The sequence below is a fragment of the Microtus pennsylvanicus genome, chromosome 2 (assembly GCF_037038515.1).
Source record: "Microtus pennsylvanicus isolate mMicPen1 chromosome 2, mMicPen1.hap1, whole genome shotgun sequence".
NCBI lineage: Eukaryota > Metazoa > Chordata > Mammalia > Rodentia > Cricetidae > Microtus > Microtus pennsylvanicus.
In genome coordinates this window covers 97,503,104-97,530,985 of record NC_134580.1, presented here as the reverse complement: position 1 = coordinate 97,530,985, position 27,882 = coordinate 97,503,104, and the positions used below count along the sequence as shown (strand labels likewise).

General features: G+C 51.2%; 1 protein-coding gene across 2 annotated transcripts; it reads right to left on the bottom strand.

Annotated features, from left to right (window-relative positions):
* Window positions 1-11,995: 11,995 nt before the first annotated feature.
* Window positions 11,996-24,992, bottom strand: Spint1 (serine peptidase inhibitor, Kunitz type 1). Of its 2 annotated transcripts, none has more exons than XM_075961807.1 (11): window positions 24,783-24,992; window positions 24,078-24,626; window positions 16,157-16,284; window positions 15,815-15,953; window positions 15,557-15,727; window positions 15,400-15,426; window positions 15,007-15,132; window positions 14,838-14,888; window positions 13,336-13,506; window positions 13,116-13,163; window positions 11,996-12,750 (listed from the first exon to the last, which is right to left on the bottom strand). In XM_075961807.1, exons 2-11 carry the CDS (start codon window positions 24,538-24,540, stop codon window positions 12,539-12,541), a joined length of 1,536 nt encoding a protein of 511 aa, XP_075817922.1. In that variant the 5' UTR covers window positions 24,541-24,626; window positions 24,783-24,992; the 3' UTR covers window positions 11,996-12,538. The 2 variants fall into 2 exon arrangements, with proteins under 2 accessions (XP_075817922.1, XP_075817923.1); XM_075961808.1 differs by having other exon boundaries at window positions 24,857-24,971.
* Between the last annotated feature and the right edge of the window lie 2,890 nt (window positions 24,993-27,882).

The window sequence follows — 27,882 nt, the reverse complement described above, 5'->3', positions numbered from 1 at the left end:
CTTTAGAAAACAAACAGGCAAACAAACAACAACAACAAAAGAAAAACACACGATACACACATACTCACAAAAACAAAACCCATAAAAGCACAAAACCAGTAACCATGATTTATAAGCAAAAGGCCAATAAGACAGAAAATGCCCAAACAGTGCAATGTGAGACAAAAAGTCTACAAAAATGCCATTGAGTTTGTTTGTGTTGGCCATCTACCGCTGGGCTGGGGCCTGCCCTCAAGTGCGGTTAGTATACACAGTGAGACTCCCTACAGAAACCCATTTTCCTTTGTAAGCAGTTGTCAGCTGGAGATAGCTTTTTGGTTAGGGATGGGAACGCTTGTCCAGTTCTTTCAGTACAGGAACCGTGAGTCTCTCGGTGGGATCTCATGTGTCAGTTCTATTGCAACTCGAAGACACCGCTTCCTTGGTGTCCTCCATCCCTGCTGGCTCTCACGATCTTTCTGCCTCCTCTTCCTCTGAGCCCTCTGAGCCCTGAGGGGAAGGGTCTAATGAAGGGTTTGGTTTTAGGTTCCTCATTCATGTACATGGGCCTGTAAGGGTCACTGTGTTAGTTACTGACTACCGCAAGAAGAAACTTCTCTGATGATGGCTGGGCAAGGATTGTGAATTCCAGTGTGTGCCAAGAAAGCACTCTGCCTACCGACCATCTATTTACTTACTTACTTCTTTACTTATTATTTACCTATTTATTTTCATTATATAGGCCAGGTCGGCCTGGAACACGAGAGCCTCTTGCTTCTGCCTCCAGAAGATAACTTCCACCATCCCTTTCTTCCTTGGCTGTACTTGGACTGAACCTGGACCTTGTGTGCTGCACAGGGATCTAACACGGAGCTCTCTCTTCCCACCTACCTTCCCGCACACCACTCCCCTTTCTCCTCACGTTTCTATTCTTTTTTTTTTTTTTTTGATTTTTTGAGACAGGGTTTCTCCGTAGCTTTTGGTTCCTGTCCTGGAACTAGCTCTTGTAACCAGGCTGGCCTCGAACTCACAGAGATCCGCCTGCCTCTGCCTCCCAAGTGCTGGGATTAAAGGTGTGCGCCACCACCGCCCGGCTCACGTTTCTATTCTTAGGACAGGTTCTTTTTCAGTCTCTAGGACCCGCATGGTAGGAGAGCTCCAACGGGAGCCAGCTAGTAGTCTTCTGACCTCCACACGACCCTGACTTCAGTAGGGACATTCAGGTTGTCGTCCTCTCCTAGTGTAAGCTGTGCTGGGATTTTTCTTTGTTTGTTTTGTGTTCTCCTTTTTAGGTTGAGAGGGTTATTGATGTAAGAAAAACATGTCCTCCATCTTTGGCTTGGTGACTGGGTCCCAGTACATCTGAAGTGAATCCTGTGGAAGCCTGAGTTTATATGTGTGGGGGAGGGAGGGTATCTCTGTTGGAGGCTGAGTATGGGTCATCAGTATTCAGTAAATACTGAAGGGCAACAGGTGGGTATCCAGTTTCACACGTGCGCCTTACTCCGTGTGGCCGCTTTTGCTGCGTATTTGGACATTCTTTTTTCAATGCGAAAGTCTGAGTAATTCCATACACGAATATCTGTGTAAATGTGGATGGCCATCTTTTTCAATTATTTAGATTATTTTTTAAGTATGAATATTTCATCTGCATGCCTATCTGATGTGCCTGGTGCCCTCCAAGACCTGAAGGATATGTCAGATCCCCTAGAACTGGAGTTAGTGACATGTCTGAGCTGCCGTGTGCTTGGTGCTGGGACCCTCTGAAAATCAGCCGAGCCATCTCTCCAACCCTGGTGGCCATCTTTGCCTAAAGTGTACATGTCTGTGTTTACGTCATGTATGTTCTCAGGAGTGTGTGCTGTGTAGAACTGCATCTGAGCACGAGGCTCTCTGTGCTCGTGTCTAAGCATCTGTGCTGTCTGCTTTTCGGGGGCCTGCGTCTCTGTGCCGGAGCCCAGTTCTATCTGTGTTGACTTCCGTGAGCCTCTTTGTGCTGGGTGTGCTTGCTCAGCCTGGACTGGTGCGCATGAGAGTCCATGTCCACCCAAAGGAGCTATGCCCTTACTACTGCCTAAGAGCAGAATGGTGCCCAGAGCAGAGGTGACGCACCCTCCCTGCTCTCTCCATTCTCCTGGGAACCAGCTTAGGAGTGAGACCGTGAGACCGAGAGCAGACCGCGTCAGGAGCACCAGCCCCTTTTGCAACCAGCCCTGGCCCCAGGCTGTAACCACAGATCGTATTGCACAGGTCAGACCTGCCCACTGTGCCTGGCTGCCAGGAAACCCAGCTCTTAGCAGGGCTGCGCCAGCAGTGCCCTCCTTGGGCTTGGGCCAGATCCCTGGCGAGGTGAGCAGGCTACAGTAGAGGGGCCTCATGAGTCAGTGTGAACCTTGGGGAGTGACTTCCTGAGTCTAAGCACTGTTGCTTTCTGTCCCCGTATGCAGCAATACTTAGGCAACCTTATGTCTGTCAGGTGCCTGCTCTGGGTCTCCTGAACTTGAATCCAAACCTCTTCTTGGAGTTCTGCATGGGGGATTGAAGGGTCTGCTCTAGGAAATGGGTCTCAAACTGGGCAGAGTGAAACACAACTTTAATCCCAGCACCTGGGAGGAAGAGATCGAAGAATCTCTATGAGTCTGAGGCCAATTTGGTCTTTATAACTAGTTCCAGGACAACCTGCATAGAGAGACCCTGTCTCAAAAAGAAGTGGAGGGGGGGCGCGGGGAGATAGGAAAAAAAAGAAATGGGTTTCTTCTTCTTCTTCTTCTTCTTCTTCTTCTTCTTCTTCTTCTTCTTCTTCTTCTTCTTCTTCTTCTTTTTGGTTTTTTGAGGCAGAGTTTCTCTGTGACTTTTTTTCTTTTTGGTTTTTTGGTTTCTTCGAGACAGGGTTTCTCTGTGGCTTTGGAGCCTGTCCTGGAACTAGCTCTTGTAGACCAGGCTGGTCTCGAACTCACAGAGATCCGCCTGCCTCTGCCTCCCGAGTGCTGGGATTAAAGGTGTGCTCCACCATTGCCTGGCTCTCTGTGACTTTTGGTGCCTGTCCTGGAACTAGCTCTTGTAGACCAGGCTGGCCTCGAACTCACAGAGATCTGCCTGCCTCTGCCTCTCGAGTGCTGGGATTAAAGGTGTGCGCCACCACCGCCCGGCAGAAATGGGTTTCTTGAGAGCAAAGCTGAACAGGCCAGGGTTCCAGCTAAGAGTCTGGGAGTCCTGAACTGGGGAGTAGAGGGAAGGGAGACAGAGCTGGGGAGAGGGTGAGGACGCAGATGGTATCACTGAGCTCTCGGCTCTGCTGCTGGAATACTTCTAGGGCTGACTTTTCAAACTGAGGCTGAAGGATGGGCCAACAACTAAGGTGACCGTGGGACTTATTTTCAGACTACAGGGCCCTAGATAACAGTCTGAGTGCACAATAGCCTACCTGTCACCCCCCCCCCGAAGATGGACTCCGTCATCACCATCTCCATGCCTCTCTGACCCTTCCTCACCTGCAACAGTATGCCTATCTCCCCAGGCGTCTAGATTCCTGTCCTCCATCAGGACCCCAGCACTGAGGGGCATCAGGAAGGTGGGTCCTGTGTGGGCTTAGGAATTCCCGGGGGCCTGTTGGAACTGGAAAGCAGGTAGCTGGACCCCACACAGGGACACCTGCCCGTTATTGCTTTCTCCTTCAGGCTGTGCTCCCTGTGATTAGACTCCACTCTTCCTGCCTGCCTTCTTCTTCAGCCTGAATCAGCTAACATGGTGTTCCCAGTAGCAGCTGTCCCTCCAGCAGTGGTGACTCTGTTGTCCTTGTACAACAGGAGGTCCCTCATTCTGGAAACCAAGTGCACAAGCCACCCACCCCTTTTCCATCAACAGGCTACATTCTTTGCTGATCCTTACCCTCACCAATAACACACACACACGCATATGCACACACACACACACACACACACACACACGGGCGCGCACATGCACACACGAGCGCGCGCACACACACACACACACACACACAGCCAAGGAGATCTGATCTCTAGTTCCAGCCCCATCCTTACTTGCTGGGTGACTTTGGGCAAATTACTGCCTTCGCTGTTGTCTGAGTTTCTAGCAGTTATGAAGTGGGGCTAACACTCTCTGCCCCTCCCTGGCTCCCAGGGGACCAGTGGGGATAAGCAAGATAATAGCCGAGAACTGATTTGGAGGAAGCTAGTCAGTGCCAGGTAAGAGGTATCAGAGCGGCTCTGTGTTTACATGGGTGTGGAGTTTTGGTTCCCAGCCTCCTGGGGCCTGGGACCAGCCCTGACAGCTTCTTGGCTCTTGATTTCTTTGTCTCACTTCCAGAGAAAGGACAGAAACCAAAGCTGAACCCCGTTGTCTAAAGATGAAACCGCCACAGAGCCGACTTTGGGGCTTCGGTTGGAACACTGACTTTCCAGCCTGTTTCCCAAACACTGGCTGTGTGATCCTCAGCCTGCCATTGTCCTTCTCTGGGCTTTAGCTCCTCAGTGATGACAGCCTCGTGGTTCTGGACTGAGACAGGAGAGGATCCTGGGACCTGTAATTGTTTGCTAATGTCCCTAATGTGGGCAGGAATATTTTTGTCATCTAAACTTACCTTCTTTTCTCCTGTATTTCTTTCACTGTTGGGGTCACACGCAGACCACATGGTTGATGTGACCAACCCCAAAATCATAAATTATTTGCGAAGGGGTCCGTGTGGAAGAAGTCACATGGGTCAGAGAGAGGTCTCAGGGAACACAACCCAAGTGAGTCTGGACTAACCAGGCCGCCTCCTCGCCTCTTCCTTCTGCCTGCAGGCTCTGACTGCACCTCTACCCTGCTGCCCTCAACCTGATGCTTGCTCATCCTGACATCCATCCCAGGCCTTTCCTTCGCCTCCTGCAGCCATGGCAAGGACTTCTCTCACCCTCTTGGTCCCCAAAGACAGCCTCCAGCCACGACTCCTCCCCGTCCCTCTTCCAACCATCTGTGACAGACAGTGACCTCCTTGCCCCCAGCTGGTAGGGTTTGAAGTCTCTGATTCCTTAGTCTTTGGTTATGGCTCCTGCCAATCATGCTTCCTGGTGCCCTCTGACCACCTTGTCCTTCTCCTCCCTTCTACCCAGCTATCTGATTTTTCTCAGTTGCCTCTCCTACTCCTGGGTTTCACCCTGACCACCCCCTAAAGGCTTCCACTGCCTCTGCCAAGTCCAGAGTGGGCCTCGGTGGTACCATAGCAGAGTTACTCAGCTTCTCTGTGTGGCCCACAGACACAAAAACTCTGGTGGTTTTGCCCCTCTCCTAACCCTGTTTTATGTACCTTCTGGTTTTTTGTTTGTTCATTTTGTCTTGTTTTTACTCCATACCCAAGCTACCTCATAATTTACAAACCCTGTTGAGCTTCCTCGAATCATTCCCCTGGAAGGCTGGGTGGAAGGAAGTAGCTGATGGTAAAATCAAAGAAACACATCTCCATTTGCTGACGGTCTGCCCGAGAGTTCAGTCTGGCTTTGCTGAAACCACAACCCCACTCATCCATTTCTGTTGGTGGCACTGCCACACGGCCAACCATCTGAAGACTCGGGGCTTATTCTGCACAGCCCAGAATCAAGTCTTGGAGTGGTTCCCTTCCTGAGGCCTCCAGCAATTCAGCCTTTCCTTCTGTAGCTCAGGCTGGCCTTGAGTTTGCTACTCCACTGCCTCAGCCTCCCGAGGAATGGATAACAGGTCCCTGATGTTAGACCCAGCTCCAGGTTCTCTTCAATCTCTACATTCTCTCTATCCTGATTTGTTTCTTATTTATCTGAAAACTTTTGCTTATTACAAAAGTAATTGATTTTAGCCAGGTGTAGTGGTGTATTCCTATAATCAAGCTCTTGGAAGACAGGGGCAGGAGGATCTGGAGTTCAAGGCCAGACTCAGCTACGCGGTAAGATTTAGGCCAGCCTGAGCTACGTGAGACCCTATCTCACTCCTCCCATGACACAAAAGTAATATCTATTTATTGTAGATGATTTTGTTTTTTTTTTTTTTTTTTTTTTTTTTTTGGCTTTTCGAAACAGGGTTTCTCTGTGGCTTTGGAGCCTGTCCCGGAACTAGCTCTGTAGACCAGGCTGGTCTCGAATTCACAGAGATCCGCCTGCCTCTGCCTCCCGAGTGCTGGGATTAAAGGCGTGCACCACCATCGCCCGGCTGTAGATGATTTTGAAAATGCCAGCTGAATCCAGGTATAGCGGTGTGTACCTATGTTACAGGACCAGTAACTCAGAAGGCTGCTGAGGCAGGAAGATTACTTGAGTGCAGAAATTTAACACCCGGGGAATTTACAGCTGGGTGTGGTGGTAAATGCCTTTAATCCCAGAACTCACAGAAGTCAGAGGCACGCAGGTGTCTCCATTTGAGGATGGCCTGATCTATGCAGTTAGCTCCAGGCCATCCTGGGCTACCTACCTACACACACCCAAGGCTCAGACCCTGTCTCAAACGACAGAGACTGAAGAGATGGCTCAATAGGTAAAAGCACTGGATTCTCTTCTAGAGGACCTGGATTTGATTCCTGCACCCACTTGGTAGCTCACATCTGCCTGTAACTCCAGTCCCAGGGAATTCAATGCACTCGTCTGGCCTTAGAGATCAGCGGGCATGCACATGGCGCAAAGACATATATGCAGGCACAGCACACACACACATGAAAGAAAAGGAAGAAAACCAGTAAAATGAGAGTGTCAGAGAAGCAAGTGGAACAGACACTTTCTATCATCGCATCGGGGAGAGGTACTTTGTGGACATTCGAGTACCTGGTTTTCAGGTTTTCTGTTTGTCTTTTAAAACAAGGAGCTACTTTCTTTCCTGGTCTTTCTCTCGGTGGCCTCCACCGATACAACCCCCCAGGGCTGCTGCAGGTTGGGAGGCTGCAGCTCTCAGAACTTGTGGAGGATTAGACACCCCCCTCACTGCCTTCCACCCCTACCCCCTGGCTCGAGTCACTCCTTCTGGGGTCAAGACTTCCTTGTGGTTACTGACAGCCCCTCCTCAGGGAAGTGCTTGGTTGGGGACAGGAGTGGTCTTGTGCAACAAGGCAAAACCAGTCCTCATTCAGGGCTGTTTGTTTTAGTGGTATGACTGGCTTGGGGGGGGGGGGATGACAAGGTTTTAAATTTTAATTGATTTATTTAGTTGTTTTGTTTTGTTTTCAGATAGGATCTCACGTAACCCAGGTTGACCTCAAACTTGAAGTGTAGCTGAAGCTGACCTTGAACTCCTGGTTCCTCTGCCTCCACCTCTCGGGTGCTGATGTGCTGGCGTAGCAGGCACTGCCACACCAGACAGCAATACCGGACTTCAGACTTCTAGGACCAGCGACTTCTGGAGCTCAGTCCTCAGTGTGGAGGAGGCAGGGTGGGTGAGAAGAGGAAATTATGAAGGTTAAAGCTGAAAGCTTAGGCTCCGGTTACTAGATCCCCCCAAGAAGCTAGAACGAATGTGTTTAAGTGTTTAATGAAATTTCCTGAGTCTGTAACATTGACAAGTATTTAACAAACTTAACTGCTTGGGGACAGCACTAGCAGGCTGCCAACATGCTACTTCAGCTAGCCTTCACAGCATTGCCCTTCACATAGGCTATCTTGACCGACTGACTTGGTTTTGCCTCTTCCCTCTCCTTGTGTGTCCTCCTGAGACGTGGCCTCTATCCACTCCTTAAAGTCTGGCCTGCTCCTTTCCCTGCTCAATCCTCAAGTGCTTAGTAGTGGGGTCCCCGTCCACAAACTCCTGTGATTTTGTTATGGTTGGAACTCCCCAGACCAACACACACACACATACACAAACACACACATGCACACACACACATACATACATACACACACACACACATTCAAATGCACCTGCTCACCTTTCCAATTATTTTTATTATGATAAAATTCAAAGGGCATAAAACTTTGTTTTTTTGAGGCAGGGTCTTTATGTGCAGCCCAGGATGCCCTCAAATTCACAGTCTTTCTGCTTTTACCTCCTGAATGCTGGGATTTAGGGATACACCTTCCTACCTGGCTTTAATTTTCCCTAGGGGTCTAGTTCAGGGGTATTAAGTGGAATCATACAGTTCTGCAGCTACATTGTCCATTCCTAGAATTCTTTCCACCTCACAAAACTGAAACAGTATACCCATCAAATCTCTCCCCACCTTCCTGACAACCACACCTGTGCTCTGCAGCTCTGTGATTTCAAATATTCTAAGATGCCACATACGATTGGAGTCACACAATATGCCTATAAAAAAATTCTGTTTTTTCCCCCACTTAACCTAATCTCAAAGTTCATCTGTGTTGTAACACATGACAGTTGCCATTTGTCCTATTTTGCTCTCTGTTGCTGTGATCTAACACAGGACCAACTTACACACCCGGTCACAGTCTGTCACTGAGGGCAGGAATGCAAGCAGGAACAGAGGCAGGAACCATGGAGGAAGTCACTGGCTGGCTCGCTCCGCTACTTTCCCTACATGCCCCAGGCACCTGCCCTGGGATGGCTCTGCCCACAGTGGGTTAAGCCTTCCTCCCCCATCAATCATTAAACAAGAAAATGCCCCCACAGACATGTCTAGGGACCATGCTGATGGAGATAGGAGACAACCTCAAACGAGGTTCCCTGTTTCTGGGGGACTCTGATTTGTGATAGCTAACAAAAACAAAACAGCGCATTATTTAATATTATTATTTATTTATGGGGGAGCTGGGGACTGACTCTAGGGTCTTTAACCCGCTAGGCAAGTGCTTCCCACTGGCCTACATCTGTTCTCAGACCCTTTTTACCTTTTGCTTTGAGATGGGGGTCTCACCTAGCTATTCAGGCAGACTTGAACTCCCTCTGTAGCCCAAACTGTTTCTTCTTCCTTCCTTTTTAAATTTTATTTTATTTATTCTTTTTTTTAATGGTCAGGCTTTCTCTGTTACATAGCCCAGGCTGTCCTGGAACTCACTCTGTAAAGCAGGCTGGTCTCAAACTCACAGAGATCAACCTGTCTCTGCCTCCCTAGCACTGAATTCAAAGGTGTGCGCCACCACATCCTGCCGCAGATGGTGCTTCAGAATGAGAACGCTGCCTTAAGAAAAGCCAAAACAGGGCCAGAGAAATAGCTCAGTCTATAAAGTGCTTGCCATACAGGCTGGAGGAACTGAACTTGCCCCCCAGGACCCGTGTAAGAACAACCGGCATAGAGGTGCATAGCTTATATGCCTAGCACTGGGGAGACAAGTGGAATCCTAGGGCTCACTGACCTGCCAGCATCACCTCATTGGTGAGCTCCTGACCAGAGAGAGAGCCAGTTTCAAATGAGTGCACAGCGCCTGAAGAGTGAAACCCACGGCTGTTCTCTGGCCCTCTACAGACACACGTTTGTGCACAAGCACAACGAGAATTAAAACCAAACCAAGCTAAACCCAAACATCTCTTTAGGATCTTTTCTCTTCTACTTAATGCCTATTCCATAAAACCTCCTTGACTGAATTTCCCTTTTTGGAGACAGACTTTTGTTATTTTGTCCAGGCTCATCTTTATTTATTTATTTAAAAATATTTTTATTTTTCTTTCTTTCTTTTCTTTTTTCTCTTTTGAGGGGGATATTCTGTGTAGTTCTGGCTGTCCTGAAATGCCTCCAATCTTTGGACATATACACTTACTCTTAATTAAAAAATAAATCTCAGCATTATCTTCTTATTAATTATTGTATGTGTGATATGAGCGTGGGCATGAGAGCTGCCTTATTACTGTGTGTGTGGTGTGCGCGTGGGCATGAGAGTGTCAGGGAGTCTGTGGCGATCAGAGGATTGCCTGCAGGAGATGATTCTCTTCCTCCACTTTTTTTTTTAATTAAATGTATGTCACCCTGGTTAGACTGGAACACACACGTAGACCACCTGTCTGGAAGGTATGCCACCATGCCTGGCTCTTCTCCCACTTTGGGGTCTCGGGATCAAATACAGTCACAGTCTGGTGGGAATGTCACTTTTGCCCGCCGAACCATCTCACCGTCTTCTCCTTTTTTCCCCAGGCTGGGAATCAAATCAAGGGCTCCGCATGCTGGGCAAGCATGCCACACGCCACACCGGAGCTGTCTCAGTCAATCTCTGTCTTTTGAGCCTTCACAACTGGATACTTAGTATACAGAACTGAACCTAGCATGGGGCACTGCCCTGAGGATTTCCAAACATATTAGAGCAAACATAGGACAGGCATGGTTCACCTGCATGTACAACAGAGCTACCTGGAGCTTGAGTGAGGGCTGCAGTGAGCTTAGCTGGATAGTTTATGGAAGATTTTTGAACTAAACGCTGCATGGGTGAAAGGTGCTTTTTGGAGGGAGAGCAGCACCTGAGGCACGGACAACTAACTGCTTACGGGCAACTGCCCGTGCCAAGCGCAGAGTCAGGAAGACATGACAAAGCACTATTCAGGGGAGGATGAAACCGAGAGCAGAGTTCCCGAGATAAGGAGCAGGTTTGAGGAGCAAATGGTAAGCACGCCCCCTAGCGGCCCCTGTGAGATTACACCTAGCTGCGGCAGCCTGTGTAATAGTGAAGGTGTTTTGCCTACCATCCTCACCACCCACACCGTGACAGACCAACACTTGCTAGGCACTCACTGTGTTGATCAGTCTCCTAGCAATTGGGGTAACCTTTGGGTCATTAATTATCAGCCCTGTAATTGCTTTACAAAGAATCAAAGAGGGAACATGTCTATCTTGAACCTCAAAGGCTGGCAGAATAGGGGGTTAGGTGGGGAAACTCTGTGCCAACGAAACAAGGAGTGAACCCCACCCCTGGCATGTACTCAACCTTCCCTGAGTGACTACCATTAGCTGAGGTCACAGAGGGAACATGACATGCTGGAGACAGTGATGACTCAGACGCCACCTGTGACCCTGGGAGCTCACCACCTAGCGAGGAGACAGACAGATAAACAAAGGGATGCCGTGTGCTTGGGGTCCTGTTGGCAAACCCAGGGTGTGGAGCAGGGAGTGCCAGCCACCTGGGCCACTGCTCGAAGGTTCTGTGTTTAGCTGAGCGATGAAAACGGGGAGGTAGTCCAGGACGGCACAGCGGGTACAATGAGAGACGCCAAAGGGTGGGCTCTCCTGGTGGCGCTATATCAGCTGGGGAGACCCTCGCATCTATGTCTGTGTAGGCTGAGCTTGCTTACTCTAGTCCCCAACCTCTCCAGGAACATGGGAACTGCGGGACGCCCCTCGCATCTATGTCTGTGTAGGCTGAGCTTTCTAACTAGTCCCCAACCTCTCCAGGAACATAAGAACTTCGGGCGTCCTGCCAGGGTTCCGGTCCAGTCCTAACACACCAGCCTCTGGGTAACTCAAGGCATTGCTGTCAACCCCCTGGCTTGTGAACGCCCTTAGCACTCACCAGAGGGCTGTGTACAGAGCCGGCGCGTAGCATTGCAGCGGGGCCGACCCTGACAATATCAGCTGTGTAGGACTGGCAGGGCCTGGCATACAGCTCACTGCAATCTGTTGGACGAAGCCAGATACTGTTTGTGCCCTGGATGGGGGTGAGCTGGAGTGGTGTACCTCATCTAGTGGGTACTAGGCAGGAGCTTGGAGCCTGGGGGAGGGACTGCATTCCTGTGAAGGAGCCAAGGGCTCTCAGGTGAGCAGGGAGGTAACTGATGGTATGTGTCTGGTAACATGAAGTGATGGCCGGGGTTCAAGGCCCCAACCAGTTGAGCCTCACCCCACCTGAGTAAGGACACCTGAGTGAGGGGCACCACCCTTCTCCCACGGTCCTCCACGCTGGTGGTCAAAGGTGACACTGCTCCACCCTGAGGGGCCAGAGTAGTTTCTGGAGAGGTGGGAAAACCTGCGGAACAGGGTGGCCAAAGGCTGAACTGGTTGGACAGGACAGTTCAATCCCCCACCCCCCAGCAACCCCACAAAGCCAGGCTGAGGAGACAGCTCATGGGCTTTATATCTCTGCACTGGAAGCAACTAAGGGGTGGGGATGTGGGCAATGGGAGGGAGGAACTCAACAAAAACACAACCCTTTATTTTTTAATTTAATGTCATTTTGTGGTGCCGTGGAGAGAACTCAGGGTACACGTTCTACCACTGAACTATGACCCTGGTCCCCCCCAAAGCACGAACTACACAGGGACATCATCCTTCAGTGCTGGACTGTGACGAGCGCAAGGCCAGCCGTGGAAGGCAGATTTGCAGCCTCCAGCTTCTGATGCCACTCCAGGTCCTGGCATCATTGGATGGGGACGGGCATCTCTGAACAGGACACAAAAAACACCAACTTCCTCTGGCTCCAGGGCAAACAGGTCCTTCTATGTACAGTACTCCTGGCTCAAGGCTGCTCTGCTCCTCCCAGTCTCTTGGGCCTTCTCCAGAACTGGCCCGAGTGAGTGTAGCTGAGCATCCTCTGAGACGCCCAGAGACCTGGCTTCTGAGACAGAGCTAGTGAGCCCAGGAAGCAGGCAGGAAATGTCTGGTCCCCAAGTTTTCCCAGGTTCTAGCCTCTGTCTTGGCAGGCAGGACCTGGTGAGACTGGCAAGACTCCCAGGCTCAGAGGGGCCGGGTTGTGTGATTATAGACCAGGTGCTCTGTGTCCTCTGTGGTGGAAACAGTGGAGCTGGCTGGTGTGGGAGGCGGGTGGTGGCGGCGGCGGTGACTGCGGAAGCCCTTTCTCTTACTCTTGAAGAAGAAATATCCCAGGATGGCTACGACCACTATGATGGAGATGACCAGGAGAACAGCAATGGCCACCTCCACAGAACCTGGGAGAGAACGGGCAGAATGAGGCGCGCCAAAGGTCTGTCTGGTTCTGACCCCCCACCCTCAGTTTATCGGACGGACAAAGATCCTGGATGTCACGTGTAGAAGCAGAACACCCAACGCAGACCTTCAGGAAAGCTGTTTCCAGAAGCCCAGAGCGGCTCTGACGGAAGACAATTAGCAGGCAATTTGCTGTTTCTCCTTCCTTTACCTATGCCAGACCTCACTACTCAACGGGGCACTCTGGGTAACCTCAGGATCCCTCTCAACACGCTTAGACATTCAAGAGCAGGTGCGTGTGGCAGTTCCTGAACTGGCACACCCAAGTATCCCAGGCTGGTGACACAAGACAGCAAGGCTTACTTACCTACGCTGGGAACGGAGCTTTCCCTCCGCAGACCAAACACATCCTTCTCTGCAAAGGGACATGGAGAAGCGGGTCAGCGCCCAGTCCTCAGACTCAGCTGTTGGAGTGCCACAGCCCTGCGTCACCCTCTCCCACTGCCACTGAAGTCACTTAGTAGAGAAGCGATCCACCCAGCCCAGCTAAATCGTCCCCTTCACCCTGCCACTGCCACTCCGCTCACTGGAGATGCCACGACAGGACTCAAGACACTGCTGCTCCTCCTCAAAGCTGTTCTTGTTGCCATAGCAACCACCATAGGTGAAGCGGGCACAGTGTTCGCTGAATGGGTTGTAATACCAGCGAGGGATGTTCTCTTGGCAGGGCCCAGTGTCTGGCAGTTCTGCACAGAACCCTGCAGGAAAGGAGCACGCAAAGGGACAAGTGAGTCCAAGGAGCTACCCATGCCGCCACCTTGCAGGGCCCACGTGATGACGACTCGCCCTCCCCTCCCCCAGGCTGAAGGCAGTGTGGCTTCACCAAAGGCCCATCTGTAGTACCATCACAAGCAAGGAAGATGACTCTGGACAACAATCCTAGGCACCAAGGGAACTACTACTTGGACCCACATTTTAAAGGCATACTCAGGCACATTATTTATTTATTTTTGTGCATGCGCCGTGGCACACATGTGCATGGGGACATCAGAGGACAACTCCTGGGGTTGGCTTTCCCCTTCCAATACGCTGAGTCCCAGGGGTCAAACTCAGGTCATCAAGTTTAGTAGCAAGTGCCTTTATCCCAGTGAACCATCCTGTTGGCCCCATGGCTTTGTTTTGCTTTTTATTCCATGCGTGTGGGTGTTTTGTGTGCATGAATGGCTGTGCACCTCACGCATGCAGTGCTCTGGATGCCAGAAGATGCTGGATGCCCCGGAACTGGAGTTATGGACAGCTGTGAGCCACCATCAGGGTGCCGGGAATGGAACAAGGTCTTCTGCATGAACCAGTGCTCCTAATCACTGCACTGTCTCTCCATGCGAGCCCCCCCACCTCCGCCAAATTTTCTTTTTCAGTGTAACTCTTCTGTGTCAAGGTCTCTGATTCCGACCACCAAAGGGATTAAGCAAGAAAGAACAGCTAGCTTAATCTGTGATTCTCAACCTGCGGGTCCCGACGCCTGTTGGGGGCAGTGGTGAGCTACTCTTCCACAGGGGTCGACTAAGACCATCAGAAAACACAGATATTTACATTACGATTCAGTGATGTAACAAGTAACAGGATTGCAGTTATAAAGTAGCAACAAAAATAGTTTTGCGTGAATTTAGCAGACGTTGACCTTGAACTTCCGATCCCCCCCCCCCATAAGCCAAGACGGGGTTTCTTCGTTTCCGCCCTTCCCCCAGTGGTGGTGGGACACAAACAGTTCCTTGCGAAGCTAGGTGGGGGCTCTGCTACCGACTCCAACCTCAGTCCCCAGGGCCCTCATTTTGAATATTGTTTTCACGTTGTCAATGGTGGCTTCCCACGTACGACAGCGCTATGAAATTTCCCGAACACATACGACTTAGCGATGTGTTCAGCGAGGCTACGGCAATGGAAGTAATCAGAGAGGGATTGCCTAGCGGTATCGGGAAAGCGAGCCACAGCCACGCGAGACTCAACGGGAGAGCTGGGGAGGCTCCGTGTGCCTGCAGCTGACACACACAGCAGACCCCTGGGACACAGAGGAACAGGAGGCGCTCACCTCTGTCACTGCGGAAGTCGATTCTCTGAAGCTCATCAAAGCCACGGGTGTCTGCGGGGGGGGGGGGGGGGGGGGGGATGAAAGGTCAGAGGTTGGGCATCCCTCAGCACAAGGGAGAGCTGTTAGGATCACCATTCCGGCGCCCCACCCCTGCTGCTCCCCTGCTCACATTTTTCACAGGTGGCCTCGTCAGAGCCATCAGGACAATCAGGGGTGTCGTCACACTCCAGGAAACCATCGATGCAGCAACCATTGCTGCAGCGGAATTGGGAGGGGTGGCAGCTGCCAGAGCACACTGGATGGGGGTGAGATGATGCTCAGGCACAGAGCAGGTGCCAAGGGGCCCTCATCTACCTGGCCCTCTCTGTCACAAGCCCATTCTTCATCAAGCCCAGCTCCTCCTATACGTAAACTGGGCAGATCCTGAAGGGGAGCAGCTGGGCTGGGAGGGTCAGGTGTTTGTATGTGACTGGGGTAGTGGGAGTTAGGGGTATGGTCGTCGTATGGGCTGAGGACCAAGACACAGGGAGGAAACAGAGAAAGAAAAGGAAGTAAAACCCACCTGGATGGTGCCTTTTGGGGGAGATTCCTGGGGGAGAAAACAGAAATAACAGGAGGCGCAGTCAGACACTAACGATGATGGGGACACCCCCAGCCCACTTTCCCACCCTGGGCAGCATCACCTGAGCTCCAAAGCTGCCTCTCAGCGACACACCCACCTTGCACATCCTTGCAGGCTAGCATGCACTCTTCTTCCCGAAGGTAATTGTTCTTGTTGCCCAGGCAACCTCCATATGTGAAACTCTTGCAGATTTGCTCTGTGGGGTCATAGTACCAGCGCGGGAAGGAGCCCCGGCAGCGGCCCACCTTGTAGGAGGCGAGGCAGTAATCTAGATGCAGGAGAGCTCATGAATCAGGGCTGAAGGGTTATTGGGGCCGAGGGGCTCTCCAGGAACCTCGTGCCCCCTCCCAGTCACCTTCTGTCTGCTTGGCGGTTAGCACGGTGATGGTGAGGTTGGCGGTGTCCTCTGGCTGGTCTGAGCCAGTTTGTGTCAGTTGGAAGAGGTAGGTTCCTTCCTTTAGCCCCCACAGCTCCACTTCATCCGGACTGTTTCTCTATACACAAGACTGGTCATCAAGCTTGGACAAGCCCAGGTCCTCCCAGCCATATACCTGCCCCCCAAGAGCACAGACTTGGTGTCAAATGCACCCTGATCTTTTCTCTAGCCAACACAAAATGAGCCAGCAGTTGGCCTACCGCCCAGGAAGGCGTCCCAGGAGGCTGTGGGGAGGGCCAGGGATTCAGCCCAGTGTCTCACCTCTACTCTGACATCGCTGTCACCCTGTAGCAGGCGCCAGTTTGTTGTGTCTGGATCTCTCAGCACCAGGGGTTTCTGCAGCTGTACCTTCAAGTCTATGCCCACCCAGGTTCGAGGGATCTGGGACCCTGAGAGAAAAGGAAGAAAATCAACTGTCAGTGGGCAGACTAAGGCTTTCTTGGCAAATAGCGGTATTGGCTAACCTAGGACTCGGTAGCCTGCACAGGGCACAGGGAGGAGAGTGTGCAACAAAGCCAGTACCTCGCTCTCCATGGAGTCACAGTATGAGTAGTACATTGACTGAAGAAAATAATTGAGTACTATATACCGTCTGCTCTCATTCAGGAAAAAAGCCCGTGTGTGTATGTATTGGGTGGTGGGGGGATCAGTCTGTTCTTAGTTTCTACAATAAGCAGGTAACTCTGTTGACTGCTTTAAAAAGTAACAGTTTCTTTAAAAGCCAAATATGAAAAGGTGTGATGACGAAGTCACCAACCATTCCTCTAGGGCTGCAAATACAGCTCCCATTGGTAGACTGCTACCTATGCTTGCCTAGCACTGACAAACACCTGGGTTAGATTTCCTAGTGCTAATCCAACCAGGAGTGGTGGTGCATGCCTGTAATCCCAGCACTCAGGAGGTGGAGGCAGGAGGACGAGAAGGTTGTCTAGAATACACAGCAAGTCTGAACCCAGCCTAGGATGCATAAGATCACGTTTTGAAAAACAAACAAACAAACAAATAAACAAACGGGTGCTTGGGAAGTGGGGATAACCAGAATGGTGGTTAAAACCACCAAGAACTCCAGTTGCAGGTTTTCTGATGCCCTCCATGGGCGCCATGGGCACACCGACATACACTCACTCACACATGACAAGCACAGGAAAAAAGCTCACTCCTCGCCACTCCTCAGTATGGGGAGCCAGTGTGGACAGAGACATCAGCAGAGTGCGAGGGGAAACAGACTGCCTGGGTGCTCCAGGGCGAGGGATCATGGGATAGGGAGTTTCTGCCATCAGCTATAAGGGACTTCCAGGGGCCACACCCTTCCTAGACCTGATAGCTTGGGCTGGTAGTTTCCTTCACCTGAGTGTCAGGGGTCATATCAGAGAGATAAGCACAGAGCTGGATTCCTGTCAAAAATGGGTCCTTGCACCTACAGAAACCTCCAGAAGCCATGAATATGGCCTTATTTAGAAAGGGTCTTGGCATAGGTAATGATGTAAAGGATTTCTGGGAGATTATCCAGGATGACTGTCATTGTAAGAAACAGAAGTGGAAAAGTGCTGAGCTCTTGACTAGCGTGAGAAAGGCCCTGGGTTTCACCCGACAAGATTAGAGTTAGGGCGCTGCCAAAAACAAACAAACAAACAAACAAAAACAACAGAGGCTGGGAGATGGTGGCGCACGCCTTTAATCCCAGCACTTGGGAGGAAGAGGAGGCAGATCTCTGTGAGTTTGAGACCAGCCTGGTCTACAGAGTTCCAGGGCAGTCTCCAAAGCTATACAGAGAAACCCTGTCTTGAAAAACAAACAAACAAATAAAAAAAACCAAAAAACAACCACAACAAAAAAAGCAAAACAAAACAAAAAAACAACAATAAAAAGAACTGGGGAGCATACTCTATTACTAAAATGTCTCTTTTCAGGCACGTGGACTTGAATTCAGTCCCCAGAAAGCCAGGTGAAATGGCATGGACTTACAATCTCAGTGCTAGGGAGACAGAGACAGAAGGCTCTTTGGGGCTCACTGTCCGGCCAGCCCAGCCTACTCAGTGAGTTCCAGACCAGCAAGAGATCCGTTCTCAGACAAAGAATAAAAGATGGATGGTCCCGGAGGAATGACACCTGAGGTTGTCCCCAGCGTCCACACACACATCCACTACACACTTCACACACAAGCTAGGCACACACCAAAACCCAAAAAACCGAACCACTGGCCTTGGAGACACACGGATTTTTGTTTGTCTCACCGCGTATCCCTGACAAGCCTAGAACTCACTACGTAGCCCAGCCTTGAGTTCACAGAAAAAGACTGACTCTATTTCCTGTGTGCTGGGATTAAGGGTGTGTGCCATCACCACACCTGGCTATGCAAAATTAAAAAAAAAAAAGCCAATCACACGTCTTAAATAAGCAATCATGAAGTATTGTGAAGGAGGAGCAGGCAGCAGAGGGCCGGCCACCAGACAAAGGGAAGCTTGCAACACAAGGGAAGACAGGTTTTTTAGCCTCTGTTTTGTTTTTTAAACTTGATCATGGGGAAGAACTGGGGATGTTTGTGAAAGAATCCACATGAGAAAGTCACAAATCCCCAATTTAGGAAATTGCTCAGAGCACAGTGAGGCCTTTATTTGGGGTGTTTGGAGTTAGGACAGAAAACACAAACTGTGCTGGACAGATGGCTCAGTTAGTAAAGCGTCTGCCATGCGAGCAGGAGGTTCTAAGTTCGAATCCATAACACCCATGGGAAAAGCGAGGCCCAGTGGCTTTTCCACCAGTGTAATCCCAGCACTAGAGGCAGAGACAACGGGATCGCTGGAGTCGATGGCCACGGCAGAATCAGTGCACTGCAGTCCCTAAAAAGACCCTGTCTCAAAAGATGAGATGGAGCTGGGCAGGCACTGGGATTGCCCTAAATCCCAGCACTCCTGAGGCAGAGACAGGTGAATCTCTGACAGTTTATACAGGCCAGCCTGGACTACAAAGTGAGACCCTGTCGTCTCAAAAAGCAAAGCAAACAACACAAGAAAGTAGACTAATTGAGAAAGGTACCTGATGTCCATCTCTGCCTCCGCATGCACGTACACTTGTGCATGTGCACGCATGCACACACACATGCACACATACACACACATACACTATGAAGTAAAGACAGGAATAAACTGAGAAGAAATCAGGACATCCCAAGTCTACTTCTGTGGACAGTAAGGAAGTGGCCAGCCTGAGACTAACCTCAGAGTTTGCTGGATGCCAGGTGCTTGGCGACACCAGGACATTCAAACATAAACAAATACTGGCATGGGAAGAAAGCAGACAGTGGCTGTAAGCAGTGGCGTGGAGCTATGGAAGCCCGGCTACCCTAGCCCTTGACTTCTGTATGCAAGGAAGAGGTCCAAGAGTCCTGTGGGAGGGGCTAGGGTAATCTTACTCTGGGCATCAGCTTTTATCTGTTTGGAAGAGTTTCGATGGAGCTGGCAAGGGACCAGGGCAAGAGGTTCAGAAAAGATGTAACAACAGGGGTCTAAGCCACAGGGGCAGCCAAGGAAAGTAAAGAACAATTAGAGAAACACCTGTGGGCAGACACTTCCGCCTTCTCAGGAAAGGCTCTGGAAAAGGGGAAGGAAGACCCAGTCTAAGCAGAAAAGAAACTGGATTAAAGAAAGAACTTGTGGTTCATTCACAGAAAAACTGGATTTGAGGCAAGTTACACACACGCACATGCGTGTGCCCAGAATGAACAGGCAGTGGGAGATGAGTGATGTTCCAGAGAGGCAAGGGCTAGAGACGGACTTGGAGATACACTACCTAACAAAGCTGCTAATCTGGGGGATGCGGTAAGTGTGTGCCGGACACCACAGCAGGCTCTGTCAGGGGTTAGCATGGGTGAGCAGGGAATTCAGGCCACCCCTCTGTCCTAGGTTTAAATGAACAAACAGGGGGAGGAAGAAGAAAACCATCTTTTGTGAGATGTGGAAATTACACAGACTAGCGTCTGTGGGGCAGGAGTATAGCTGAGTGGTCGCAAAGGCTGGGCATGCTCCCCGGCAGAGGGGGCTGAGATCTGTTCTGTAGGTGGAACACCGCCTTGCCCCTGTGTTCTATGTTGCCAATGGGTGCTTTCCCACTGCCACGTTAGAGCGGTCACTCACCCACTATGTGAGTATGGCACAGAAAGCCTAAAATATTTAACATTTAGGCTACTCACCCTCGTAAGCACCCGGCTATGCCTGTACTGTCGCTCCGATTGGATGAGAAAGTTGGCACCGAGGGACACGGCTCAGTTTTCATCCAACATGGGTGTCGGGAACTGAACTCTAGCCCCATGACTCAGCTTTAAATGTTAGACGTGGGGTTTGAACCCAGGTCCATCTTCCTCCGTTGCTCACATTCTATCTAAAATGCCACTTCTGAACCATTAAGATGGCTCAAGCAGAGGAAGGTATCTGCCACCAAGCCTGACCTAGGTTTGATTCCAGGACCGACACAGTGGCAAGAACAGAATCCTGGACATTACCCTCTGACCCCCACGAGTAGACATCACCCCAACAAACAGAAATAAATATCAAAAAACAAACACAAAAAGCCCCAAAACAAAACCCAGGGTTCCTTAAAGGCATATGTTTCCATTAGCGTGGAGAAGGGGTGGGGGAAAGAGAGTCTATCAAAAGATAGTATTTTTTTTTTCTTTGATTTAGACAGGGTCTCGAAATGTAACCTGGCTGGCCTGAAAGTTACTGTGTAGCCCAGGCTGGCTCTCATGCGTGAAAGTCACAGCCTGTCAGACTGAGGGAAAGTATTTAAATTCACTTCCTTCCTAAACCACACTGCCTCAGGGCTTATTATTATCTTACACTTATTTGTCTGTTTGTTTAGAACACGTATGTGTGTGGGCGTGGCCATGCCAAGGCACGTGTGTGGAGGTCGGAGGACAACCTATGGGGGTCAATTCCCTCCCTCTACTGAGTGGGCCCTGGCAATCAAACTCAAGTTGCCAGGCTTGGTGGCAAGCACCTTTACCCACTGGGCCATCTTGCCAGCCTGGTTTTATTATTACAGTTGGGCGGTGGTGGCGCATGCCTTCAGTTCAGTCCTTGGGAGGCAGAGGCAGGCGGATCTCTGTGAGTTCGAGACCTGGTTTTATGATTATTAAAACAGCATCACAGTATCCAGTTAAAAGATATGCTGACATACACCAAAGTTGTTTCCAACTCTTCACGACTGTCAACGTGATCTGGCAAGCTTTTGCACACACGTATAAGTTAAATAGAAGTGTGTCAAGGGTGGCACTTCAGAGGGTTACGTAGAGTATAAAAGTGTTCAAAGAGCAAAGTGATAAGGACAGCTGTAGAGGGCTGAGTCACAGAGATGAGAAAACTTCATGACAGGGTAATGAATGGGAGAGACAAGGTTTTACAGGGACCCATGCCAAACAGTACCGAGACCTACAATCTGAGAAAATGGGAACTGGGTTCCAGGGATGTAAGGAAAAGAAGGCAGCGTTGGCTGGGCCTAGTGTCACGGGTCTGTAGTTGCAGCTACTGGGAAGACAGGGGCAGAAGGATGTAAGTTCAAGAAATGCCTGGGCTACAGAGCCAGTTCAATGCTGGCCTGATGAGACTCATCTCAAAGTTTTACAAAAAGGGCCAAGGTTGAAGCTTGGTGGTGGAAGCCTTGCTTAACATGCATGAGGCTCAAGGATGGATTTAGGGTAAAGGAAAATAGGGCAATTAGAAAGTGGGGGACATGAGGGACACAAAAAGCTAGGGGAGCAACAAGGCCAAAGAGAAACAGAAAGTGGTTACCTGGAAACAACCCTGGCTAAGGGCTTGGTTGTCATCACCAGACCCTGAGGGATAAACCCAGGCCAGGAGGAACTGTTCTCACTGAGAAGAACTAGCAGCTGTAGTAACGGGGAACAGACAGACAAAATACACCCATCCACTCCCCTAGCCCCACTTAGTGATGCATCAGACCCTAGGCTGAATGAGGAGCTGCCCCCTCCACCCCTGCCTATCAGCTCTCTCCGAGCCCCAAGACCAAGGGGCAAACGCTCTCCCCTGCCTGCCACTCCCTTCTTCCTCCAGAGAGCAAAGGGCTGGAGTGGCCATAAAACCAGGCCTCTCAGGATGGATTCAGGAAATGCAGACTCCGCCTCCTGAGTGAAGGGGGGTGTGGGGCGGGGGTGTCAGTGCATGTACAAAGGGTAGACAAGTTACTGAACTGGATGGAATCTGGCCTGGCTTGGCCATAGCCTGAGAAAAAAAGATCAAAGCCATCCCTCCTCGGAACCTCGGAAGGATTCCTTCAACCCACACAGGTATCAGTGACCCAGGTGTCCTGACACATCCTCTCTCTCTCTCTCTCTCTCTCTCTCTCTCTCTCTCTCTCTCTCTTTACCAGGTAGACTTGGCAGACAGTGGAGCCACCAACACACTTGCTTCCCCTGCGTCCCAGAGTACTGTAGCACCGAGATGACCTAGAATGGCCTAACCCAGTTCCTTACATGTCTTAGGGAAGCCCCATCCTATCCTATCCTATTACTGGGGGTTTCCGAAAGATCCTAGGATCCAGGGTTCCTGCAAGCCTCTGTCAGAACAGAAAAGGCACCACAACCAATAGGAGCCATCACCACCCACACTAATGCACTTCCTTGTAGAACAGGCTTCAGCCCTGACCTAGCGAGACTCCACGGGCCAGCCTAGCCCATGGATAGCATCCCCTGCTTTCCAGAACCCCACCTCAGTTGTCCCAAGAGACCAAGAAGGGCTGCTGGAAGGTTAGAGAGAAGAGCAGACCCTGAGTCTGCAATAGGACTAGCTCAGAAAAAAGGCCAGAGGGGGAAGGGTCCTGCTGTACTGGCCCTGTCCCCTGTAGTTCTCACTTGGGTTCTTAGCTGCAGGGTGGAAAGACCTGAGGGCTAGGTCCTACTACAAAGTCCCATGCAAAGCACAACAGGACTTCTGGAGTAGACGCCTGAGCTGAGGCCTAGGCTTACTATTTAGGGATGTTAACTTGAGCAAATGACTTTTTTCTTTCCTTCCTTCCTTTCTTTGTTTCTCAAGACAGGGTTTCTCTGTGTAGCCTTGGTTGTCCTAAAACTCACTCTGCAGACCAGACTGGCTTCAGAGTAAGGGATCCACCTGCTTCTGTCTCCAGAGTGCTGGGATTAAAGGTGTGCACCACTACGCCAGCTATGGGTAAAGAACACAGGAGGCTCAGTTTCGTACTCTAAAAAGCAGATACTAAGAGCACCTCTTCCAGAGACTGGACATAGAGATGAGAATTTGCACAATGAGGAAAATGTGTAGAGTAGCAGAAGTAATGCCTTGTGACCCCCCTCCTGTCCAAAACCCCCACTTGGCACTAAGAAGAGGAGGAGAGAAGGGTGAAGCAGGCTGCTACAGCCCTGTACACAGCAGACTGTTCAGTGCATCCTAAGACAAAAGAAGAGGATCCTTGTTCCCCACTTAGCCTTCATCCTTGGAAGTAAACAAGGCGAACAGACAGCCAGGCTACCCATCCTAAGCAAGGCCAGCCCTGCTTGGCTCACGTGGACAGGCACACACACCTGCCAGGGCAGCTGACATCCCTCACCTACCAGATACACATACCGGCAGGTTGACTCATCCAGCAATCCTTCTCACCCCTCACGGGGAGCTTCAAGGGCACTGTACCCACAACACTGTCTCTCTCCCTCAGGACAACCTTGCCTGAGTTTGTTCTGTACTGTCTGGGGCCTGGCCGCGTCATTGGTCCACCTGCGACAGGGCAGAGACACTAAACTGTCCCTTGTCCAGCCACTGGAGGAGACTCTCTGGTCAGGCTCAGTTGTCAAGGCCGCAAAGTGCTTAGGGCAATGCTTGCCCAGGGTGCCTTCCTAGTCATTGGGCCTCATCAGCATTCCTTGACTAAGCCTATCAGGGACAGAAGCAGGGAAACCTAGAGAGTCATCTCATTTCTCCCGTCGGCTCAGCCCGGGCCAGGCCTTCAGCCCATCTATAATCAACATCCTGAGTTCAGGAGCCAGAACCTGGGCTCGGAGACGCGGCCCCGCTCCACTCACCCTCCCCTTTGTTTACTAAATACCGGCTATTCAAAGGTAGTTGCTGAAGGCCTCTCTTCCTTCACTCCTGTTTATTGCTCTCTTAGCCAAGACTCCATTACCTGCCCATCCCTTCAGGCCGGCAACCTTCCTCACCTCCAAAGCCCCGGGTCCGCAGCTCGCGGTAGGAGTGGTAAAGCTCCTGCGTAAGGTAGTTGATGAAGCCCTCCTTCGGGGCGAACTTGCACACGAAGTTCTGCTCGTACAGGCAGTTCATGAGGAAGCAGGCAGAGATGGCGTCCTCGCCGCCGTCTGGCTGCAGCTCCACCAGCGCCAGATTGCAGGTCTGGGTGGCGCAGCAGGCACGCACGCAGTCCCAGCCCCGGCGCACCGTCGGGGAGCCCAGGAAGGTGGCCCCGTTGCTGACCGAAGCTTCGGTGTCGAGCACGAAAGCCGGCACCCCGCTGGTAAAGCGGGTCAAGCAGGCGGGTCCCCCGGGAAGTTCAGGGGGCGCGGACGGCAGCGCACTTTCAGTGCCCTGGAGCCCAAGCGAGCAAAGGAGCCACACGCCGACCGTAGAGATGCTGGCCTGCGCCAGGGTCAGGTGGCGGCCCGCCATCGTGCTCCTAGGGGCCGTCGCCCTCCTCCCCAGGGCGGGGGTCACCTTCACAGTGCGGGCCTCCGGGTTCCGAGGGTGCTTGTGACCTGAAGGGGAGGAGACAGAGGAGACACACCTGATCAGCTCGGGTAGGGGCGCGGAGCACTGGGAGCGAGAAGGCGCACGCTGGCCGATCCGCCCACGCACAATCCGTGGACCCGATCGCCGACGTCCAGATGGGTACTGCTCGGGAGCTCGCGTACCCAGACACAGCACGGACGGCCACCAAACATGCTCCGAGCCTGCTGGGCCTCCGCCTACAGTCCGCCCGGGCTACCTGCGCAGGTGAACGGGGTGGGGCCGCCGAAGATCCCGCCCGGCTTCCGTCCCGCTCAGGGTGTGCGGAAGATCTGCAGCCTCCTCCCCCTCTAGTTTCTGGTGAAACTGAGTCAGAGTGGCCGGGGCGGGACGGACATTAACCCTTGTGCCGCCGGCCCCGCCTACATCGGTTGCGCTCCCCCACCGCCCTGCCCAGCAGAACTTCCGGCTGGACCCGCCTGGCGACTCCACCACCCCAGACCCAGCCGCTGCACCGATGGTGTCCGGACGCCCGATGGCGTGGGTGAGGCCCACATGCCCTGGAGGCGGCTCTACACTGGCTCCACGGAGTCCAGCCACTCGTAGGGTCCCAGAAGATCAGAGGTGCATCCCGAAAGCCCAAACTGGGCCGCGACGCCACTGCGAGGTGGCGAGGGTGCGGCAGCCTCCGGCCTCCCTTTCCGGTTAGAGCTTGCATTCCCTGCCCTTTGCTGGAGGCGTTTGGGAAGGGGTTGGAAGAGAAAAGTTGGGGAAACCGATGCAAACGATTTCGCTGCCTGTGGCCTGCCCTCAGGACATCATTTCCAGTTACCCACTAGAAAGAGAACCCCGAAGCTGGGTAGGTTGCGTTCGTGAAAATCAGCCTCAGGGATGCGTGCTGCGGAGGTGCAGCTCCAGACAGCCCTCCCTTCTGGCGTAGTTGAGGAACAGGTGGTTCCTGGTATCCTGGCTTTCCCGTTTTCATCCACAGGAGTTCGTTCCCTTTTGTTTGAGCCTCTCCTTCGTTTTGTGTTGGCATTTCCTTTTGAACTCTTCACCTTTTGTTGGTACGCGGCCCCATTCCCTGAATTTCAGGTTTATTCTCCTATCCCGAGAAGGGGAACTCCCAGTGAGTAGTTGACCACTCTCTTCCCCATAAATTCGCTGCTTGGACTCCAGCTCACTGAAGGGCTGAGATAATGCCTCTCACACAGCAGTGGACACCTCGGACGTCCTGTCGCAGAATTCGTTGGGCCTATCTATTTTCTTTCAGATTTATTTAATTCTGAGACAGAATTAAATGGGCGTCCCTGGTTCTGACTTCAAAGTCACGTTCCTCTGCCTCACTTCCTAGTGTTGGGATTACAAAGAGGAATCACTACATCTGGCAGGAGTTGTCCTGTTTATGCTCTCTCTCCCCCCAGAAAAGGTCCGAAGAAAAGTGCTCAGCAGTTAAGAGCACTTGCTACTCTTGGAGAGAACTGGAGTTCAATTCCCAGCATCCACATCCCACAGAACCTGCAACTCCAGCTCCAGGGGATCTGAAGTCCCCTTCTGGCCTCCTGAAGCACCTGCACACTTGTGATATTTACACACACAGACACACACATAATCATAAAAACTTGTATGCGTTTATGTATGTGTGCGCATCACGTGTGTGCCTGGTGCCTGTTGAGACCAGAAGATAGTGGATCCTCCTGGAACTGGAGTAACCTACAGATGTGAGCTTCCATGTGGGTGCTGGGAACTGAACCAAGGTGTTTTTTGTTTTTTTGAGACTTCTCTGTGTAACCCTGGCTGCCCTGGAACTCACTCTGTATACCAGAGTGGCCTCGAACTCACAGAGATCTGTCTGCCTCTGCCTTCCAAGTGCTGGTTAAAGGTGTGCGCCACCACCACCGAGATTCTCCTTTTCACAGTGGCTGAACCTCCCCCTACCATGGAAATTCCCATTTGCTCATCCAAGGTAGTTTCACACAGACCTTGGAGCTGAGAATCATTTTTCCTTTATCAACTGCAAATCCTCCGGCTGCTCATGTTACAGATACTGGGAGCAAAAACTAGTGGATGCCAAACCCTCTCTGGATATATTGGGGTTCCACAGCCCCTGGCATAGTGATGCCTCTAATGGTATGCTGGGGCAGAAACACCATGGTACAGTTGCTGGGAAGGAAGAGTTTTGTCAGTTTGATTTCTACGTTCTGTAAAGCTTATACAGAAGAGAATATCTTACCACAGGAGAACACATTATGATAATATACATTGCCAGAAGTTTATGATTACATTCATTATGTACATGATATCAGAAATACCTATATTTAAAGCTGGGTGTGGTGGTACGTGCTTATAATCCTAGTGCCTGGTTGGAGGAGGTGGGAAAGATCAGGAGTTCAAGACCAATCTTGATGAAGAATCAAGTTTGAGGCCAACCTGGGCTCTATGAGACCCTGCTTCAGAAAAAATGAAACAAGGCAAAATGAAGCCAGACCCTTGTGCTCGGGTTGGGAGATGTAACTCTCGGTGGTAAATCACGTGCTTTACGTACACAAAATCTAGAGTTTGGTTCTTCAGCATTGCAAAAACAGCAAACACATTTATCAGGCACTGAACATGTCCAAGCCTTGTTCCTGAGCACTTCCCACGAATTACCCAGTGCAATCTGACCAAACCACGGAAGTAAGTTCTGTTTTATTTCCATTGTACGGCTGAACAAACAGACTCAGGCAGGTGAGCCAGTGGTTGGACCACAGCAGCTAAGTGGCAGAGCCGGGCGCAGGCTCACTTCACTGCTTCTGCACCCTTGCCCTGGGCTTTACTGTGCTTGCCATTCCGACTTTCTCTGGAAGTTCTGCTCTTAACTTCAGATTCACCTTGCTGGAAATAAAAAATCATTTTCAAGTGATGAACAGCCAGTTTCCTTTGGGGTGCCTACTGCCGTGGTTTCAATATGGTTTGGTCCCCTGGAAGCTCGTGATGAAATTTGCTGTGCGGTGGTGTCCAGAGGTGCGGCCTTTCCGTGGTAATTAGATCATTAAGGAACTGGGTTAATGCTGGAAGGACTGGATGAGTTACCATGAGAACAGGTTGTGGACTGGGGCTGCTCCTTGTCTTTGTCCTCTTCTGTACACGCCCGTCCGTCCTCTGCTTTACCATCTTTGCTGTGACCGTGCGTCAGGCTCCTGCCAGATGTGTCAGATCTTGGAGTCTCTGGAAGCGTGTGGTAAAGAAACTGATATTTGGTTGTGGCTTGAATTCGATGGTAGGAACCATCCGCCATTACTTCCA

Bases quoted from the DNA above. Each gene is read 5' to 3' on its own strand.
- Spint1 (XM_075961807.1), bottom strand. From the start codon at position 24,540: ATGGCGGGCCGCCACCTGACCCTGGCGCAGGCCAGCATCTCTACGGTC. The intron at 16,285-24,077 runs GTGAGGAAGGTT...CTTTTCTCTCAG, and splicing joins GCGGACCCGGGGCTTTGGAG to GGTCCCAGATCCCTCGAACC. The intron at 13,164-13,335 runs GTGAGCGGAGTG...GTCCCTTTGCAG, and splicing joins GTCCTGTCGTGGCATCTCCA to AGAAGGATGTGTTTGGTCTG.